A 20,438-nucleotide genomic window follows, 5' to 3' on the forward strand; every position below is an offset into this window, starting at 1 on the left:
AAATGCATATATCAAATACACACACCCATTTTTATGGAGGCAACACGCCAAAAAAGAAACATGAATTTTAAACAGCTTATAAAATTTTATGTTTCAGCCAACATAAATTTTGCGCTTGTTTGCCAAATGTCAAGGGGTAGTGACTTTTCTGCAAATGGTTGAAACTACTGGCTTCAGGTGTACTTTCTGCTGTGGCGATGATTTGTGTAGAAAATAACAATGCTGAAACAGCCCATTGCTTTGACCATGGACCTATAGGTCCATGCTTGGACACAGAATAGACCCCACTTGGTACATATGTATGAAACAAAAAGGGGCATGACTTTTCCCACTAGTCTCACTTAATTTGTTTTACAATGAAATCATGGCCACAAAAAAAGAGAAAACTATCAAATCAGGATGCATACACATTTGCAAGGATTGTTTTTCTTCCCTTTTCACAGCTGCTAAACTTTAAAACTCGGACAGTCAACTCCAGTCCCCCCCCCCCCCACTCCCCCGTACACAATTTGTTACAGGAATTCATCATCCCCTACATCGCTGAACATATTTCACTTGGAAACAAAATCTAATTATTTTACAAAAGACTAGTACAATTAAAATAATCTTGCTGAGAGATTTATTCAAAAACAATCACTACTGGGGTGGAGGTATTTAGAAATTTCCATTAAATGAAACAACAAATTAGTTGCCATTGCAATCTTCTACAAGCATAAGTGTGGTACTGTAAATGATCCTCTAGTGAAAATTTTGCTACATCAAAGCTGTCATTCATATTACATTGGAACATGCTTAAATTGTAGTTGCATACAATGAAATACAGGACAACCTCTGTAAGCCCACAGATGATCTCAACATATAGAATTATAACACATAGTATAATGTGCACATACATCAACGTGTAATTGTGTACCAGGTAATCATTATGATATTGGGTGACCATGAGTGTGATATGAAGTGCAATTACCTGCAAACACCTACTTATGTACACCTCTTTACCATTTCGTCCATTTACCCTCTTTCTGTAGCTGGGACACAAGGGGTGTATTTTAACATAATGTTTGTTACTTTACCTCCACCATAGGTATCTAACACAATTTGAGTACTGTGCAAAGTACTGATGATTTGTTGTTCTCTGAGATAAATACTAAAATTGTCACTGCATCTTTCTTTAGATGGTAGTAATTATATTCTGAATGTGCAGTATACTCCATTATGATTTCTATTTATATTCATATGTATTCATATTGTGCTGTGCCATGGAATATAACATGATACATAAAGTCAAGTACTGCATTACTAATAATATTAGAATGTTTATCACTGGTATCATACAAATCTTTGGATAATAAACAACATGAATATATAGCTAATTTTACTATGCTAACAGTCAATATACAGCTTATATAGCCAAGAAATAGTAAATAATATTATCACAAAACAGAACATATGCTAATATTGATCATAATAGTAATGAGTTTCAAAGCCCAAACCACCAAAATGTAAAATGTGTTTCTTTGAATGAACCAACTAAATACATACCATTATGGTGGAGACAAAAAGATCTGATGTAAAGTAGGATGCATACAATATTAACAGAGAGTAGTATCTATAATTCCCTGTGTACCCTTTAATATTCAAAACACCAAAATTACTGATTACCTTGAGTGAGTATACTTGTGAAAGAGTAGTATACTAATACACACTAAATAATTTATGGTACACAGCAATCCAACAATGTTCATACCAGACAAAACATTTCTTCAATGATATGATTGTTTCCAACAAAGAAAAAAAAACTTCAATTTTAAACCAAATTAAGTTTGTACCTACAAGTATAACTATGCTCATTATGTTGGATCACAGTCATACTACAATTATATCTTGTTCATATTTGTGCAAGGAGCTGAAATATTATAATACTCTCATGCTGACATGATTGTAGAGCATATAATGTACAAAACATTTGTGACCCACAAAAATATTTGTGTGTCTAATAGATATAGAAAATTGCAAAGTGGACATATGTGAACATTAAAGGGTGTGTACAGTTCTGGTCGAGGTGAGGATTTAGCTTTTAACGTTTTGCGAGATATTCAGAAACCACTCTACGAGATGTCTAGGAGCATGCAATTTTAAGGGGTATCAAAAGTTTATTTGATAAAAATCGGTTTTGAAATGGCTGAGATATCCAAAAACAAGGTGAAACAAAGAGATCCTAATAAAGTTGTGGCCTGTCGCCTTTTATTATTATCACTTTTTTTGGACATCTCAGCCATTTGAAAACCAATTTTCATCAAATAAACGTTGAACCCTTCTTAAAATTACATGCTCTTTCATATTTCATATGAGGTTTCTCATTATCTCACTTAGGAATGTGCAAAACATGAATCCCCACCTCAACCAGTACTGTACAGTCCCTTTAACTTTGTAGGACATTTGTACACAAATATTGAGAGTATGGAGTCACTGCAAGCTAGTAGTGGTACTGATGATGACGATGGTGGTGGCAATGGTGGTGGCAATGGTAGTGATGGAAGTGATAATAGCTGTAGGTCTCTTGATAGTAGTAATATAACATAATATGGATAATTTTGAGCGGTTACACACGGTCAAAAATTCATCATTTGAATGATGATTCCAGTGAAAAATAATTCTAATGACGAATTTTTAGCACGTGTGGAAGCAAATTAGAATCATGAATGCTAATCACAATCACGAATTCAAATTCTAGTCCGGATGTGAATTCCAGTGAAGTTTCACTCAAATTACGGTGCGAAATTTGCATGTGTACTGCTTGACCTCCAAAATCTCTTTTGAGGGGCGGAGCTTACGTGACCTTTCAAGCACTTCTGAGCTGAGGCTGAGCTGCGCTGAGCCAGCTAGTATGAAAGCGCGCGCTACAGAACCTCGTTGTTTGGATTGACAAGTCACCAAGGATTACGTAACGCCTTCGCTCGAGAATTCGAATTCTAATCACAGTTTTCGAGCGAACGTGTCTAAGGTCCGACAATTCTAAAGACAAATTGCAATCATCATTACAATGATGATTCAAGTTACGAACTTTCTCTCGTGTGTAACCGATCCTTGTTGCTAGTTGCTCCTGACATTTAGTCACTTTGATAACAAACTCAAAATAATACCATTTTTCTTTTTGGGTAATTACATCTAAAATTTCAGACTGTGTGAACTTTTGGATGATGCCAAGAAACTATGTGTAAGCACTGATACAGTTCCAAGAACAATTTTTAAAAGAAGATTTTGACCACTAAATGCTAGGATAGAGTATTGTCTATACTTGGGGGTGGGGTGTACAGACTGTATTATACACAATGTTAATCCATGTGTCCACCATCTTTTCACTTGCTTATCCCCTGCAAGCTTTTGTATCTTGGTTTAAGATGTACTAGTAAACACTATTCATAATATGCTGCAAAATACATGATCAACAGATCAGAACATGTTCTGAACAGTCTATCTAAAACTATTTCGCTGTATTCAAGACTTAGACTTCTGCCACATGTACTCAATAACTGGTGATATGTTAAAGAAGACAGCACAAGCTTGGTTATACTGGCATCCATCAAATGAAACAAATGTCATGGTGATAAAATATGTTGTGCCAATTTCAAATTGTTGTGGTGGTGCACTGTGGTTGATATTCAAACCATATATTGTGGTAAAAGTGGGATGATGACGTACATAACATGCAAAACCACATTCCACGCTCCATGTGAAGTAACTTACACCCATGGTGACAAATCTAATTGTGTATATGATGATGGTATTAAAATATAAGCCGTATTCACATACACCCAAACCAACTACAAATCATGTTGATTTTGTTATCTCATTTACATTGCGACTCTACTTCGTTGAATTTGCTATAATGCTAATATATTCTTTCAGTGTTAAGACATAACTATAATTTGAATGATAAAAAAATTACCATAAAATTTTATTTTTCATCTGGAAGATGGAAAACCCAGTTATTCTGCCTATAGAAAGGTGAGCTGTTGTAATATACTGTAAAAGAGAAAATGTTTGTGGTGTCGAAATTTTTCACACTTTTCCAGCAACATGAAACCAGTGAAAAATAAAAGCACATTTTGCTTGTTATGTTATATTATGTAACATTATTTTATGTTTCGATTTCACAGAATTAAAACACATAAAATCTATCTTCCTCAACTGAGCACAAACAATACCTCATGCACTGGAAAAAAGTTCAACTTTTAAAGTACACAAAAATTAAATTCATAATTCATAAAAAAAGCGAATGTGATATACTGTATAGGATACGCCTTGTGTGAATGGGAAAAGAATTAAAATTATGAAATGACATCCCTTCAAGACACCGATAGAGTTTGAAAAGGTAAAAAAAAAAATAGATTACCCAATGAATCTCTGAATAACTTTGTGGTTAAAAATCTATTTATACTGTTACTTCTATTCCTTTTTCTCTTCCCAGTTCCATGAAAGACAAGTTCACCTGCTAAACAAGTACAACATGCTGATATGAATATGGCATGAGCTTTGGAAGCCTAATTTATGAATAATGGGGGTTGGGGTGGAGGTGGGGGGGGGGGGGGGGGGAGATACCAGGATAGGACATACAATGGTGTACTATCTAAAGTGTGGTCAGGATACAGTTTCTCAACTATGCAGTGTTGTATGCTGTTCATTTGGTAATCACTGGCAGTTCATCTGGTAAATTCAAACTTTTGAATACTTCAATGCCAAAGTTTTGGCTTACTCATATCAGAGTTTGCCCTGAACAAAAGCATGCACATACCAGGCTGCACATACCAAGGCCTTATCGGGTCCACCACAGAAAAGGGTCTATAAACATTGGCATGCAGCGGTACACCAGTTCAAACCAGGTGAAATGGTTAATTGTTGGGACAAATCACATGATGGTTTGTTAAGTGCTAATACATGAGGAGGAATCAGGGGCTTTGGAATGTCAGGAATGCAGGCATACAACTTTGTGAAATATGGACTTACCTTTGAGACGGGTTTGGCCTGTTCGACAGAGCATGATGGAGGGATACATGAACAATGATATCATATTCATAAATAGATTGATTCAAGAAAGCCAGTGTAAACAATGAGCAATGACGTAGGGCTGTGCAAGAATGATTTATACTGATTTCCATAGATTTTGACTTTTCAATGGGACATGTAACAGCTTTGTGCAACAGACTCACAAGATTTATACGCAGAATTTTTTGATGTTGTTGAACATTACTTTAACCATGACACATTACCAAGAATCCAACAAGCATGCAAACTGGACAACCACAATTATGCACAGTAAATTTGAGGGGAAAGAATAGCAGCACTTGAGGTACACAGTTTTGAGGTATCGAAATTGAGTTTAATCAATTCTTTCATAAGCTCAATTCCCTCTTCACTTAGTTTCTATTTCTGAGTTTTATTTCTACTTTTCTATTCATAATCAAGAAAACAAAAAGTACCTATTTTCATTCTACAGAGCAAAAAGGACACTTAGTGTGAATATGTTTCACCAGTTCACGATCTTTCTTTGGGATATGGAGGAGAATCATCTCTTGTGGCTTTATGTCCTTCTGCTTCCAAAGTGATGAGAGCATGTGTACTTTCATTGCAAGCAACAATCATACTTTAATCCAACAAAAGCAGGTAAAAGTAGTCGATGGATGGATTTGAGGACATCTATTCTAATTCTTGGTTGTTGTGTTCAATGGGAGATAAAAGTTTTGAGGTATCACTTCTGATTTGTGGTCTCAAATACCAGCATGATCACAATCAATACTCTGATATGTTTCTGTCAAGTGCAGCTTATAGGAATCTTTACAATTGTAGTTATGTTGATAATATTACATAGACAACACATGTTCATACATCTGCATGATTCTGTTCATATACACTGTAGTAGGCTACAATATTCACATACAATACATCATTTATTTGCTGTATAATATCCAGCATATTGAGTATACATGTCGGATGAGACTCTCAATTCACACACTGCTCATGATGAATTATGACATTCTTCATTACAGAGAAACAACAAACTACAACTCTAAGTATGATATTTGACACACAGTCTTATAGTTATGTTGAAGTCACCACATCTATACAAACCACACGTAACAAAGCAATGACAAGTGTTCACACTGGAGACATACAAATGTATATTTGCAGCTGATCGACAACAGATTCCTGCAAAGAATGTCTACGACAGAAATATTGATTTTCATTTTCATAATTTAGTAACCTTTCTAAAGCTACCACAAAGTCTCTTACAAGCAAAAGTAACTATGTACCAAGTGATGTTTGAGGCTTCAAATTTGGAACACATCCTTTTTCATGAGATCTGGATACAATTCAGTGCACTGCGTACCAATCAACTTTACATGACATCATGTTCAAAACACTTGCCAGGGGAAAGGACATCTTCTTCTCTATGTGATACATTGTAAGTACTGTGTTCTGTTTCACTTCATGGCTATGCATTTCACAGAGTGGAAAAACATACCATAGCCACTGATAACTCAATATGCTTAGCACATCTTCATCTTCATGTCCACTTCTGGTTTAGATTAAACAAGATATGAAAAACAACCATGAAGACATAACACAAACATTGTTTACAAGCATAGGGCATTTATATTGAAATTGGTTAAAAAGGTATACACAAGCACTAATCATATCATAGAACACTGGATTTACACAACATACACACTGTCAATTCTTTCTCCTTCCTGTGTTATATTAGACCTACACAGTACCATGAATATCAGACATATCAAAACATGGAATGCCGATGAACGTTGTCACACTGGATGTCAAAGGAGGACCAATTAGCAAAAGAAGAGGTGAATTTCTTACTGGTAAATCCTGAGCATGAACAGCCAGATAAGGCTGAGAAGCAAAGCAACCATGTCCACTGTTCATATACTGATAATCACAGCCGTACATACACATCCATGAAGGCGGCTTTAGTATGAGTCAATAAAGATATCAGAGAAACATGCCACAAGAAAAGACAAAATCAGTTACTTCTTACACTACTGGAAGAAACCAGTCTAGAAAATGACACATTGACATACACTGTACATTGTATATGAAGGGGATGAGTGAAAAGAACCTCACTATAAAGATAATTATATCCTACAGGAGAATTACTAGGGTTGCTTACACTGACAATTTTTTTTAAAAAGGTGACTGTAAAGAACTTGCAACATTTTGGTGAAGGTTGCTTTTGAAGTAAATGTCAAAAGCGATACAAATAAAATTGCAAGTCTTATTGGAATAAAATCTGAAGAAAAAAAAAATGTTATCTGTGTAAAAAAGTTGGTGCTGCAATTTTCAATGTATATGTAATGCTTGTCACATGACTTCAACAAGAAATTTGGATTATTTCCCAAAGGCTCACATGAAATTTGAATGGTGAGTTTTCAGCTAGCTGGGCAGGCTATTATGTACAGTACATCACACATTGCTTTAAATCATAGGCATATTGGTGAGCCAATTTCATGTGGAGTGCATGGTGAGTTTTCTTGAGTACAGCAATATCACAAGTTTTCACTGCAGTGTGAATAGAAAAGATCTAGTATTACAAATTTCAATGCCACAAATTTCCCCCCTACTGAGAACAGGTTTATTGTTCATGTCATCTCTGGTGTGAGCAGAAATAAAAGCATTTAAAAAAAAGTCCAGTTAGGAAAAATGCACCAAAGGAAACGCAGTCAGACGTAACAAATGTGACCATTCATGTTAGCATCCAACTGAGGGAGTTTCTTGAGGGGTACTCCATATAGCCACTTGCAGTCATATGATTCCAGTATTGCTTAGACGTAGTGCATATTACTTGCATTTCTCTTTGAAGACTAAAAAAAAGCAACAAAAAACTTTTTAAAAATCCATAGTTCTGCTTGTTACTTAGAAGACCTTAATTACCAGAACAGAATAGCTGTATGAATTAAGAAAAAAAAAGAATATCAAAGTACCGGTATGAATAATTTTTTGGCAGAAAGAGTGAAGAGAATTTTTATGCTAAACATCCCAGACATGTGACGAAGGCAGCCAGCCAATAGGGCTGGTCCGTGTGATGCTACACTCTTTAGATTATAAATTGATGATGTTCAAATCAATCAAAGCATTCCTGTTTATGTCTGTGTGATAGATGTATATAATCTACAAGGGTCAGCATTTTATCGTGGTGATACAATTTCTTTAGATAGTAACCATCTTCTGCAAATCTTTCCTACTTCAGTGGTATTTCACATACAAGATGATGAAAAACATTCATGCAATACACAGGTTTGTAGGCAGAATAGATCAATCCAACTTCAGAGCACTGCAACTTATGATGGCCATAACTGGGGGCTTCCAAACAAAAGAAGAACAAATTGAAATCTACAGCAAATTTGAGATCATATTGAAAAGTTTGTACTGGAGGCCTGATGATCAAATATTACACACAGAAAGAAGTTCACTTATTCATACCTGGTTGCATACATTACAATCAAATTAAAATCACATATTTCGTAAATATAGTTCACTATCATAATTCCTGAATAGGTGACAAATATATCCAGAATGCATGAAGGCAGGTAAACAAACATTTGCACTGTCATCAAAATGCTCTTTGTTTTGTTTGTTTTCCGATGTTACCAGCTCAACACTACACTTTTCCACAACTGCCTAGCAGTACACGACATTGAATGGTTGCACATGGTTCATTTGCATTTGTCCAGTGCAACTGAGCATGTACTTATAATGGTGATAGGTCAATCCTAGTGCTACGTCTGTGTGAGCACTACCTGTACAAGACCATACATTAAAGGCATAATTTACCATTTGCAGATGAAACAAAAACCCAGCTTTAGTGCTTCAAAATAGTTCTGAAATGTGAGATAGGGATAGAAACAACCAATGTAAAGATTTGAATCAGTATAATCAATGTTTTATTTAAGTAATTGTTAAATATACAAAATGTGAACAATCGTTACAATAGAAATGTTTCTAGACTAAACTGTCTACAGTTATTGTTTATTGGGAAAAACACTGATATCTCTTTATATTTTAGGCTTTATTGCGAAAATTTCATTTTAAGGTAGGATGTTTTGTGATACAACAGACCTACACATTATCAAAATGTGATATCTTGAACATTTTTTAAATCACTGCTCCCAAAGGTAAAGAGGACCTTTAATTCTTACTGCAGCTCCTCTAATATGCCTCTAATTGTCTCCTAAGAGAAAGTGACAGTCCAAATTATAACTAGCCCTCACAATGAGAATCCCAGATACTGCCAGAGTATGGCGAGGACTATGAAACATTCACTTGGACCAATGAACACAAAATGAAGCCGTGGAATTTCGGTGGAAAGCTGGCACTTACGCTGCATTCACACATCCAAAATCACCGGGTTTTCGGGACAGCTTTTATTTTTTTTTATGTGAAAACCACTGACTTCTGTGAGTAAACACAATAAAATCGTTAAAATATCACAATCTCTATCACAGTACAAAAATCAGTCACACGTGGTTATTTTTGCGTGTTTGTTTGGGTTTTTCTTTAACTAAGGATAATTTGCCCTGCATGGTACATATGAATGAGTATACTCAGACTTTATAAATTTTGTTAATCCCACAATTCAACTTGTCACCGTAGGTCCACACACTCAGATGCCTGGGGTCACCTTCCAATTACTACCAATACATTTTTTTAAACATTGCAATAACTCTTCCTGCGTGGTGTGCGTGAACAGTGGTAACTAAAAAGCGATTTCCACCTAACTCCTGTGTATGAATGTGGCTACTGAGATAAACTACATGACATGCCTATGTGAGGCAGAAGATACAGAAAGATAGTCATAACAGTACACCCACAAAACAGAAAAAAAAATCAGAACGTATAATTTCATATTAAAGCTTGCACTAAGATCCTCCTGGCAAACAAACTCATTCTCTTAAAAACAAATTAAAAAATAAAAGAAAACCCCCTCTGGGCAATATCACATTGACATTTTGTGCCACAGATTCCAGTGACATCTGAAAGTGAAAGGCGAATAAGTAGGACCTGTGTACACTTGCAATCACTTATGTACAGGTACTAATAAAATCGATGAGTGTACATAAGTGGTGCATGATGGGATTTCCGCTATTACTCTGCACTTTCAGTCCTTATGTCTTTAAATGTTGTACAGGTGTACATCACACTCATCAAGAGTGCATTGAATCAGAATCTGTTCACTCAAGAGGCCTATATTTCAACAACAGACGCACTTGTCATCTATCATATGTTCACAGATATCCACACAACATGCAGATTTTTTCTACTCTGACCAGCTTTAACAAGGTTCACATTTATCTAAAACTGAAATGACAATAAATGTACACAGTGATCATTCTTCTGTTTTTACCTCATATTAGCATAGTGTGTCTATAAATACTGATGTCGATACTGATATTAATATTTAGACATGAAATCCTCTGCAGCCACAAAAGAAGAAAAAAAAATATATTCTACATTTGAGAATTTAATGAAAACCTCATTCATTTTTCACTATCATTTCTGAAAAAAAAAGCATTTTACCACTTTTTAAAGTAGTTGTAGCACGAATCTGTAAACACGTTAGCAGGAAGCATTTCACTAATATCAATATCATCTTCATCTGCTGCTCTGTATTTTCTGTTGTTCTAAAGTCAATCTTGGTTGTACGTGCTCAACAAGAAGTCATCTCAAGACACAGATTTAACTCTGTCAACAGCAGCTGTCAAAAGACTCATGAACTGAACAACTCTATTAATATGTTTTCTGTCCATTAGACCACTTTATTTACCTCATGTAAATGTTCCTAACAAAGAAGGTAAATATGCACTATCTTATTCTAAATAGCACACATCTTGGAACTGTTGAAATAACGAGATAGAAGAATACGAGTCATATGACTTCAAACCCTAGGAACACACTGTCATTCAAACAATGCTATCAGTCCCACCCCATGCAAATCTCCGTTTGTGTGTAGGGCCCCCGACAAGTGGCAAACCTTTCTGGTTATTCTCTCATATACTCTGTGTACATCCCAGTGATAACAAGGCCTTGGGCACAGCAAACATACCCATGGATGTACTAATACAATGCATGTACTCAAATGAAAATGTGAGAGAAATTTTGCTCAAAACAGTAGTTTGTATTTCAAGTGCATTTCTTGATGGTTCAAATCCCAATACAAATCAACCACCATGAATGCTTTCTCTACTCAATACCAATAGGCATATTGTTCATGCAGTGGGCTCTACAAACTGCTGTGCCCCGTGTAATTTGGTGACACAAGCCACGGACGTGCTTGAGCACACCGTCTCTCTTATATCTTTAGCTCCCACTAATCCTATCATGGGCTTCACGCTCAATAGATGGGACCAAGAGAATACAATGGGGCCTGCAACACAGAGAATAGAAAGGGTCAATTCGACCAAGTATGTAATACCTGCCTACTGGAATTGGTGACTGTGTTATGACTCACAGCATGAGGAGGAATACACCAATATAGGGCTTACAAATCACATTTAATAATGAGGTATATACCTCTCTATTTTCATAGAAAGGAAAGGAGAAATACACTGTACTGCCACACGATTACAAGAGAAGGTAAATAAAGTTGACCATGATCACTGTTGTTAGTTGTCTGCTCTTGACTCTCAGCCATGAATTGGTGTTCATCTCTTTGAACATTCTAGCAAAACAAAATCCCTGAGATTTTAACATATTGTGTACATACTTAGGCATACATCTTAATTTAGTGTAAACGTGGATATTTGATATTGCAATCATTCTGTTGGCAGGTAGTCATATCTGCAACCACAGAGTCAGAGAAATATACAAATATGACACTCTTTCATCAGATGATAGTAATCTTTGATCAGTCAATGACCAAATTGTCAGACGATTATTAATTTACATATCAAATCAGTGTTAATATGCGATGGACACATCAAACTACTTACAAAAGCCTAGTATTCACTGAAATTTTGAGAGACAAATACAAAATCAATGAACACAGAGCTACAGTACTTCTGTCCTTAGTTATAAATGAGCCCCTCCTTGACGAAAAAAAAAAAATAATGTACCACAGAATTACCATATGGGTCAATCTATTTTACCAAGGTTTAGTTTGCACAGCCATTGTAATATAATTATAGTTTGTTTGTTTTTTAATAATAATTACTAGTACATTATAACTTTAAAGTTCCACATGGGATCTATGACAAACATGTAGCACAGGAAAGGAAAATTACAAATAAAATCAGTGAAAATGAGGAAAAGTTCCCATACCAGAGACTACTATCAAGACTATACATTCAGCACCACTCACTACTAATCAAGTGGTCAAGTATGTTATTCTTTCTTTCTTCAACTCCATATGGATATTGCAATATCACCTGACAACCGTTTTATTAATACCCTCCTTAAAGACATTTCCTTCTCTACTCTCGGCCACTTACCACGTACAAATATCCTTTTCTAGTATGTACGTTCTCATGGCTCTCAAAACTAATCTTGGAGTATTTTTCTTCCTTTCCTTCTATCTTCACCCTGATGAGACTCTCATACAATCCTACACTAATTGGCAATACGATCCTGAACCCTGACCATTAGCACCCGACGCGTGTCACCTGACTAGTGAATATAATGCTCTGCTCCTGCCACTAATGAGCACACATGTGAAACTGCCTCAGCACTGCTCTCATTACACAGAATGCATCCATTTCAAGCCGTTCCTCCGCCCCATTAGTCCATCTATGCACATGTTTCACCCCCCCCCCCCACTTTCCTCTCATCATACCCAGAGGGACTTGCCCGTATTTATTTCCCATTACTCCAGTGTGCATTGATAGCAAAAATATTGTAAATTTTAGTAAATCACACTGTGAAATTGCTCAGATGAGGTGATAGAAACCAATCCATCCTCCATGATGACATCATACTGAATAACTGGTATAAAGAGATGCCTGCTACTGTAAAAGTGGTTTCTTTCGCGGTGGTTTTATTTTCGCGCTTTTCGCGCTTTGAGGTTGAACCGCGAATTTAACATCACGCGAAAATGTTTTGAACTCGTTGCTTGTACAACGCTATCATTACCGACCGCGAAAAAAGTCCGCACCGATGGAAGTCCGAACGTCCGAACGTGAAAAACGTGAACGTGAAAAAGTCCGAACGTGAAAAAGTCTGCACCGATGGAAACCGCGAAAGTTTCTGTACGCGAAAGAAACAACTTTTACAGTAATTGCTAACTGTCCTGCCATGCCATATTTGGTGTCAACCAAAGATCACATTTACATGTACTCATAGTGTTCTCTCTGCTGCACACACACACACACACACACACACACACACAAACACACACACACACACTTTTTATTTCAATTATCTATACTTCATTACCATTCAAATGATATAAATCACACACACCTACACACACACACACACACACACACACACACATAAAAATAAACAAGGAATCAATATGATATGAATCTACCACTGACCTTTGCTTCATACATTTCATCATCTGACTTCTTACACAAATGTACATACAATGTATCATATCAAAACAGTAACTTGCATTCCTGTTTTGTTCTCTTTTGTTTTTCATGGGTAAATCTAGCACACATTTTTTTTTCACAACTAGAAACCAACATTGCTAAGTCTGTTGTCCATTATGGAATGAAATCCCGAATAGAAGACAGAGCATCACAAGACAAAAATTTATCACGGAGATGTACCGCCTACACCTATATGCTTTATCATGTGTGTGACACTAAAATAATGCATCAGGATCTCTAAAGCATCTTGATCATCTTGATCTGTATTCCATTTTCTCCAGACATCGAAATACTAACATCAGATCTGTCATCATTGCTATCCAGTACAGGGAAAGGCTGAGGGCAGTTGCGCTATACTAACTGTGCATAAATGTCTGCATCTTGCATTATGAATGGCATAAACTGTCAGATCGCCAAAGTAACCCCTGGGGCCATTTCAATTAACGTCGCAATCTATAACAAATCCCTCTCCATCAAAAAAGAGAAAAAGATAAAGTGTCTACTCCTGTGAAATGTGCACTGGAAACCGAGACTCCCTAAAGGAAGTTCTTGACTGGAGAGCTGGTACAGTTCAGATTTGTTGTCGTTGTTTCTGAGCTCTCAGCCTCATGGTTATTCACTTTGTACCTGTAGCCAAATACCTATCTTGAGATCAAATACAATATAAAAAAAAAAAAAACAGAATAGTGGGGAGTGCCAGTGTGGTTTATGAACACAGCATACAATTGTACATCCTGCTTTTTGTTTCTTTACACATTCTTCCATGGTTACAAACGCCGTGATTATAAAATGACAATATATTGTTAGAGGTTTAGAAGATGACTTGATTTTTGACTTTTTGAAACAAAAAGATAAAAATGTATGATAAACATCATAGTTTATAATTCCAAGAAATCCTTCTTCTCTGTGTGTGTGTGTGAGTGTGTGTGTGCTGAATGTTTTCTTACCATAAAGAATTCCCAGCACAAAGCCACAAAATACTCATTAAAAGAGCAGGTTAGGCAATCTCTTTCCACTCTCCACAATGCAGCATGTGAGCACTGCTGCAATACATGTGACAATTAAGATACCCCAAGTGATAAGATTGATGTTGATGTATTGTGCACTGCGATAAAAGATTACTTGTCGGTACAGACTGCCCTTGTATCATGTCATAAAGTCATCATTAGACATCCACAGGATTGTATCCGACATTTCCTTTTCTTTCACCCCTTGACTTTTATAAAAGCTAGTTAGCAAACTCCATTCCAGAGAGAATGAGTTTGTTTGAATCCAATAAAATAACAACAGCAACAGCCCAGTTAACAATACAAACAATGTAAGATATAAGTACCATTTTCATTTCATTCAAGATAACATGTTACTTTGATCACCATCAGGATCTTAAAGGGATCGTATAGTTTTGGTTGAGACTTAACTTCAGGTTTTTATCATTTTTTGGTAAGATAGTGAGAAACCTCTTATGAAATATGAAAGAACATGTAATTCCAAGAGGGATTCAATGTTTATTTGATGAAAATTGGTTTTGACATGGCCGAGATATCCAAAACAGAGCAATTCTAATACAGTGGGGACCCACATTTTATTACGATTGTTTTGTTTTACTTTGTTTTTGGACGTTTCAGCTATTCCAAACCCGATTTTTATCAAATAAACTTTGAATTCCTCTTAAAATGGTATGCTCTGTACTATTTCATAAGTGTTTTCTTGGTATCTCGCAAAAAAGTTAAAGCCCAATTTTTTATCTCCACCAATACTGTACTATCCCTTTAACCCAAACTTTAAAAGTTTTGACAGTGTGAGCAGAAACAGCATGTTACTCTTCAAGATTTGGATCCAAATCACACTACTTTGTGTAATTTGTTTTGTTTTGTTTTGTTTTGGTTTTTTTTTTAAAATAAACATAAAGTTGTATAGTGAGAACACAGACAACAAAACATTTCAAAGCTTTATACCCTACAAGGTACTGTGCATGTTGCTCCTTACTATAATGTTTACCAGTTGTGGTGCCTCACAGTAAATTGAATTGGCATTGAGAAGCAAGCATACCATTCATGTACTGTAATAATAATAATAATAATAATAATTGTTTAGGATATAAACTCCAAATTCTATTGTCCGAAAATGGAAATTTTTGCCCAATAGATCGTGGGCCCGGCAGCCACTGAGCAGCGCCAGTTCGACGTTGCTCTAACCTTTTCAACTGTTGAACGGCAAACAAGGTAGCAGCAACTCCCATCTTTTAACGTCTTTTGGTATGACGCAGCCGGGGTTCGAACCCACAACCTCCCGATTGTGAGGCAGCCGCTCTACTTACTGAGCCAACACATCGGTTTACATGCACAGGTCAGCTCTTCACAAATAATCACAACCCAAATAGTTGAACATTTTAACAGTGAGAACACTGAATCAAAAATAATGTTTTATCCCAAAATTTTTATCCCAAATTTAGACATTTTGCAATGAGAACGGCACTATATATTTGTAGCTTCATCAAATAACTTTCATCTCTATCAATGCTTCAAAGTCAAAACTTGAGGGTACGTCAACTAGCAATCCCATCCTGTACTGCAGTGGTATCTCAGAGTAGCTGCCATGGTCACATTCATTTCGTTGTACTTCAAGTTCCTTCAGAAAATGTCAATCATTCACCTTATCCAAGAAAACATTTTCTACATAAATGTAAGAAATACTAGGTTATACCACAGCCTTCTTTTTACATACATGTATCTTCTGTAACTAGGAGGTCAATACTGTTGTCAAGAAAAATATCACAATGACAAAATGTAAACTACACTGTAAATAGCAGTTGGTTCATATAAAGCAAGAGACAGTACAACCTACCAATATACAATTTGTCACATACACAATGACATTCATGGTTACATTTCTTTTCAACTTCTCAAATCTTTCTCGGGATTTTCAGCAATCATCCCCTCTTATGTGCACCACAACTTTCCCATGCAGGGAAAAGATCTCACGTAATCTCCAAGGTCAAATTTGGTTTGTCCTTAAAAAAATACAACTCACAGCTACTTCAGCAAGAACTGGTGAACAAAGCAAGGTAGCCATTGCTTCAAAAAGAAATTTGATTCTAGATTAACTGCTTTATGATGTTATGTGTCCTATTCACGTCACCAAGAAAATGCCTTAACCCGTTGAGGACGAGTCCCGAGTATACTCGGGCAGGTGTCTATGGGAAATGTGTGTTGTAGCAAAATCAGTCCGTCCTCAACGGGTTAAATACAATTGTACATCTCAAGTTTTTGCCTCTAGATGCAATAGAAAGGAAACGTAGAAATCTTAGACCTTGAGTTGGAAGGAATACACACATGATTGATACTCGGTTGAAGAAACAGTTCGGTAGAAATTAACTGTGATACTTCTCACCAAGGTTGAGCATTGAATACATCAGATTTATACATCACTAAATCCTCAGGAATGTACACAATATGGACAACAAACTCCTCATAACATCACTAATGACTACAAGAATATGATATAAACATGCCAAGTTTGGAAAGACACAAAAATATGAGCCCCCACAACAACTACTGAAAACAATAGTAGATACCACAGAGAATATAACACTTTCCTGCAAAAATCAACTTTTTGTTCCTTACCGTGTTTCTCCTTCCTTCTGGCACTAGTCTTCCAATAAATTGTTCACTACATTTCTGTGGAAAAGGAAATAATCGAGAAACAGTACACATGTTAGTGAGATAAAAGTACATGATGAATTGTTATGCTGATATTTCACAGGGGCCATAGAACAAAAGGGGGGGTCAAGGAGGGGGGATCATTGACCTTTGACCCAACCACCACAAGTACTACCCATCTTCCCCTCCCCCCCCCCAAAAAAAAAAAAAATAATAATAAAATTAAATAAATAAATAAATAAATAAATAAAATAAATAATGATAATAATAATAATAATAATAATAATAATAATAATGATAATAATATTAATGTTCCATGCAAATTGAACAAGTAGAATCTTGAATTCAAAGGCATAATTTACCATTATTTTGCAGACGAAACAAAAACCCAGCATTAGTGCTAAAATAGTTCTAAAATGTGAGTTAGGGATAGAAACAACCACTGCAAAAATCTGAATCCGAATTATCGATGTTAAGTATTGTTTAATACACAAAATGTGATAGGTAATAAAAATGCTTCCAGACTAAACCGTCTACAGTTATTTTGAGAAAAATACTGATATATCCTTATATTTCAGGCTCTATTGCGAAAATTTTATATGGTAGGATGTTCTGTGATACAATAGACCTAAACATATGCGTCAAATATGATATCTTGAAAAATGTTTAAATCACTGCTCCCAGAGGTACACTGGACCTTTAACATCTGTCAACTAATATTCCGCTTCCAAGTATAATACCATTAATTTCTATAAACAGCATCCTTCACACTACCCTCCATGAAGAGACACAAAACAGGAAAAAAAATCTTCAAAATTTTGGATTATCGGAATTTCTCAGTAAGACATATCAATATCATACTTGCCTTTTATCAAATTCTCATCATAAGGTCAATTTCATCATTTCATCATTTCAGTGTAGAGGTTTGTGCATTGAATTCTAGTGAACTGATAAAGTAAGATGCATACCAGGTACTTACAAAGATCATTACTGAAAAGAGTTGTACCTTTAGCAATCTGTTGTATGATTCCAAAATCACATATTTGTTCCAAAGGACCAAAATCATAAACTCATTTAATTCTAGATGGTTTGTGTTGAAAAAAGAAAGTTCAAGACCTGTATTATTTCTTTTGGGTCAAACGACACGCCTTCTCATGGCTTACAATATGAGGTGTTATCTTCTCAAAATTTGCGTATCATCCCTTGGCTGACAACCCGGGCATGGAAATACTTTTCATATTCGCAAAGTAACACCAATCCATACCTTCGGATTATGGATGTTAATTACAGCAACGTTTAAAAACTCAAGTCAGTATTTTAATATTCTAAAATGAGTTACCCTGGCAACAAAGCTGAAAATGATCAGTATCATCACTCAAGAGAAACCTTGAAACCCTACAACTATTTTTCCATTGTGAGTGTTTCATAAAACATCCCCATTATTTGCTAGATCTTACTCCATACATTGATATACCAATGTGAACATTAGGTAATAAGTTCCTTTCTGAGAGTTCATTTTATGCCATATTGAAGTACAGATATTACCCTGCTGATTAAGAAATACATGTACCACGAATATCTGAGACGATCACCTGAATCTATCAAATCAAATGGATATTACAAGTCCGTCAGGAAATAAAATTAACATTGTCACTAAGATTTTTTGAGGTGCAGAATATTCTTTGGAATGGATTGTCTTATTACAAGCATTTCCTTACAATACCTTGTCTTCAAAATGTCCCATTTTACACCCTGCACTCCTGTCACAAACCCCACCTCATTATTGGCTGGCTCTTTCAACTTGCATTATCAAGTCAATACCACCCGACAACTGACGAGCTGCTGTGAACTTTGAGTTCAATGTTCATTTAACTTTAACAAACAGTGAAGCAAGACACTGTTCTTTTCAAAATCAATTATCATTTCTTACAGTCAAACGTAGACGAGACAGATTTCTTACACATTGTGATTCACTTGCAATCCTCTAACCTCTCGTGTCTAGTTCGAAACTACTTTGAAGGCCATTATAGTGACAAGCAACTAATGCTTGCACAAGTTGCCTAACTCTAACATCAAATGGTTGAAAACACCTCTTAAATCATTACAATAGTCCATCATTAATCCTACATATGAATTTGGTTTCAAGTTGAGGAATCAGTCTCGTATCAACAGGACTGATATTGACACCACGTATGAGCCACTCTAACTGTGTTGACTCGACTGTCGAGCTGTCATTATGATTTTTTTAGGATCGAAACTTGGCAATCATCATCATGAAGATAACGTTAATGACATAGGGATGTTATCTCGATACAACGGAGTACAGGACAGGCAAACGATCACACATCATTCCGGAGTAACTTTCACGCTCGGAGAGGTATGCTTTTTTTGCGAAGTATACAAAAACAAAACATCAACCTGTCGTACCTCTAAATAAACTGAAGGCACGTATCCGAATTTATTGTCACTGAGTTTCCGCGCACTCCACCACTCGCCATTGGGCTTGTCAATAATATAGAATTTGTCCCCCTTTCTGAAACTCAAAACGTCCTTGCGCTGTTTCACGTAGTCGAATTTCGCCTCGAACACTTCCATCGTCTGCTCCGATTCTTTAGGTAATATTCCACATGTGAAGTTATGGTCGTTATTATGTCCTTATGAAGTCTGCAGTCTGTTTATCAGCGCACAGGATTCTTTTCACGGCGTTTCGTCACATCCTGGTAACTGAGTGAGCGGTGTGCAGTGATCAGGACCAATTTTACAAATGTATGCAGAAACGTACAGTACAGGTTGTATTACCCCTGATACCAGGTAGGGCTGGGTTCGTCCACCAGAGCACCGGTTTCTACACTGGAGTCGGTGGTGCGTGCCAGCACGATTATTAGGGGGTGGGTTATGGGGATGGGGTGCGTTCGGCTTACGTATTTCCCCTATGTATTGAACCCTCCCTGAAACAGTGGCGCACGCCCACAGGACGTTGAGTCTTGAAGTTTTCGAGGCCGTGGCGCCTTCAAATAATAAATACAACTGTAATTAGCCCAGTGATGCACCGTCGCGACGTCGCGACGCAGTCTGATTTGCAAACCTGCTGCGAAACTGCACATTTAAAATGAAATAATTTATGTCGTATTCGTGTGGAATATTTTTATTTGTGATGCTTGCTGCATACATCTTATTC

The 20,438-nt window shown here is 36.2% G+C and overlaps 1 protein-coding gene across 4 annotated transcripts in view; it reads right to left on the reverse strand.

Moving 5' to 3' along the window:
• The window catches only part of LOC139717740 (uncharacterized), a 75,752-nt gene extending 55,699 nt beyond the window's left edge, over positions 1-20,053 (reverse strand). For 3 of the 4 annotated variants that reach the window (XM_071629244.1, XM_071629245.1, XM_071629241.1), the window contains exons 1-3: positions 19,688-20,053; positions 17,225-17,278; positions 5,008-5,025 (exon numbers count right to left, since the gene is read on the reverse strand). In XM_071629244.1, coding sequence (XP_071485345.1) covers positions 5,008-5,025; positions 17,225-17,278; positions 19,688-19,855 — 240 coding nt within the window. In that variant the 5' untranslated portion in view covers positions 19,856-20,053. The remainder of the gene's footprint in view (positions 1-5,007; positions 5,026-17,224; positions 17,279-19,687) is intronic. The other variant, XM_071629243.1, reaches the window with a different exon arrangement.
• Between the last annotated feature and the right edge of the window lie 385 nt (positions 20,054-20,438).

This window comes from Diadema antillarum, unplaced genomic scaffold (assembly GCF_040938485.1).
Source record: "Diadema antillarum isolate AM-2024a unplaced genomic scaffold, OU_Dant_1.0 scf00000081, whole genome shotgun sequence".
Lineage (NCBI taxonomy): Eukaryota > Metazoa > Echinodermata > Echinoidea > Diadematoida > Diadematidae > Diadema > Diadema antillarum.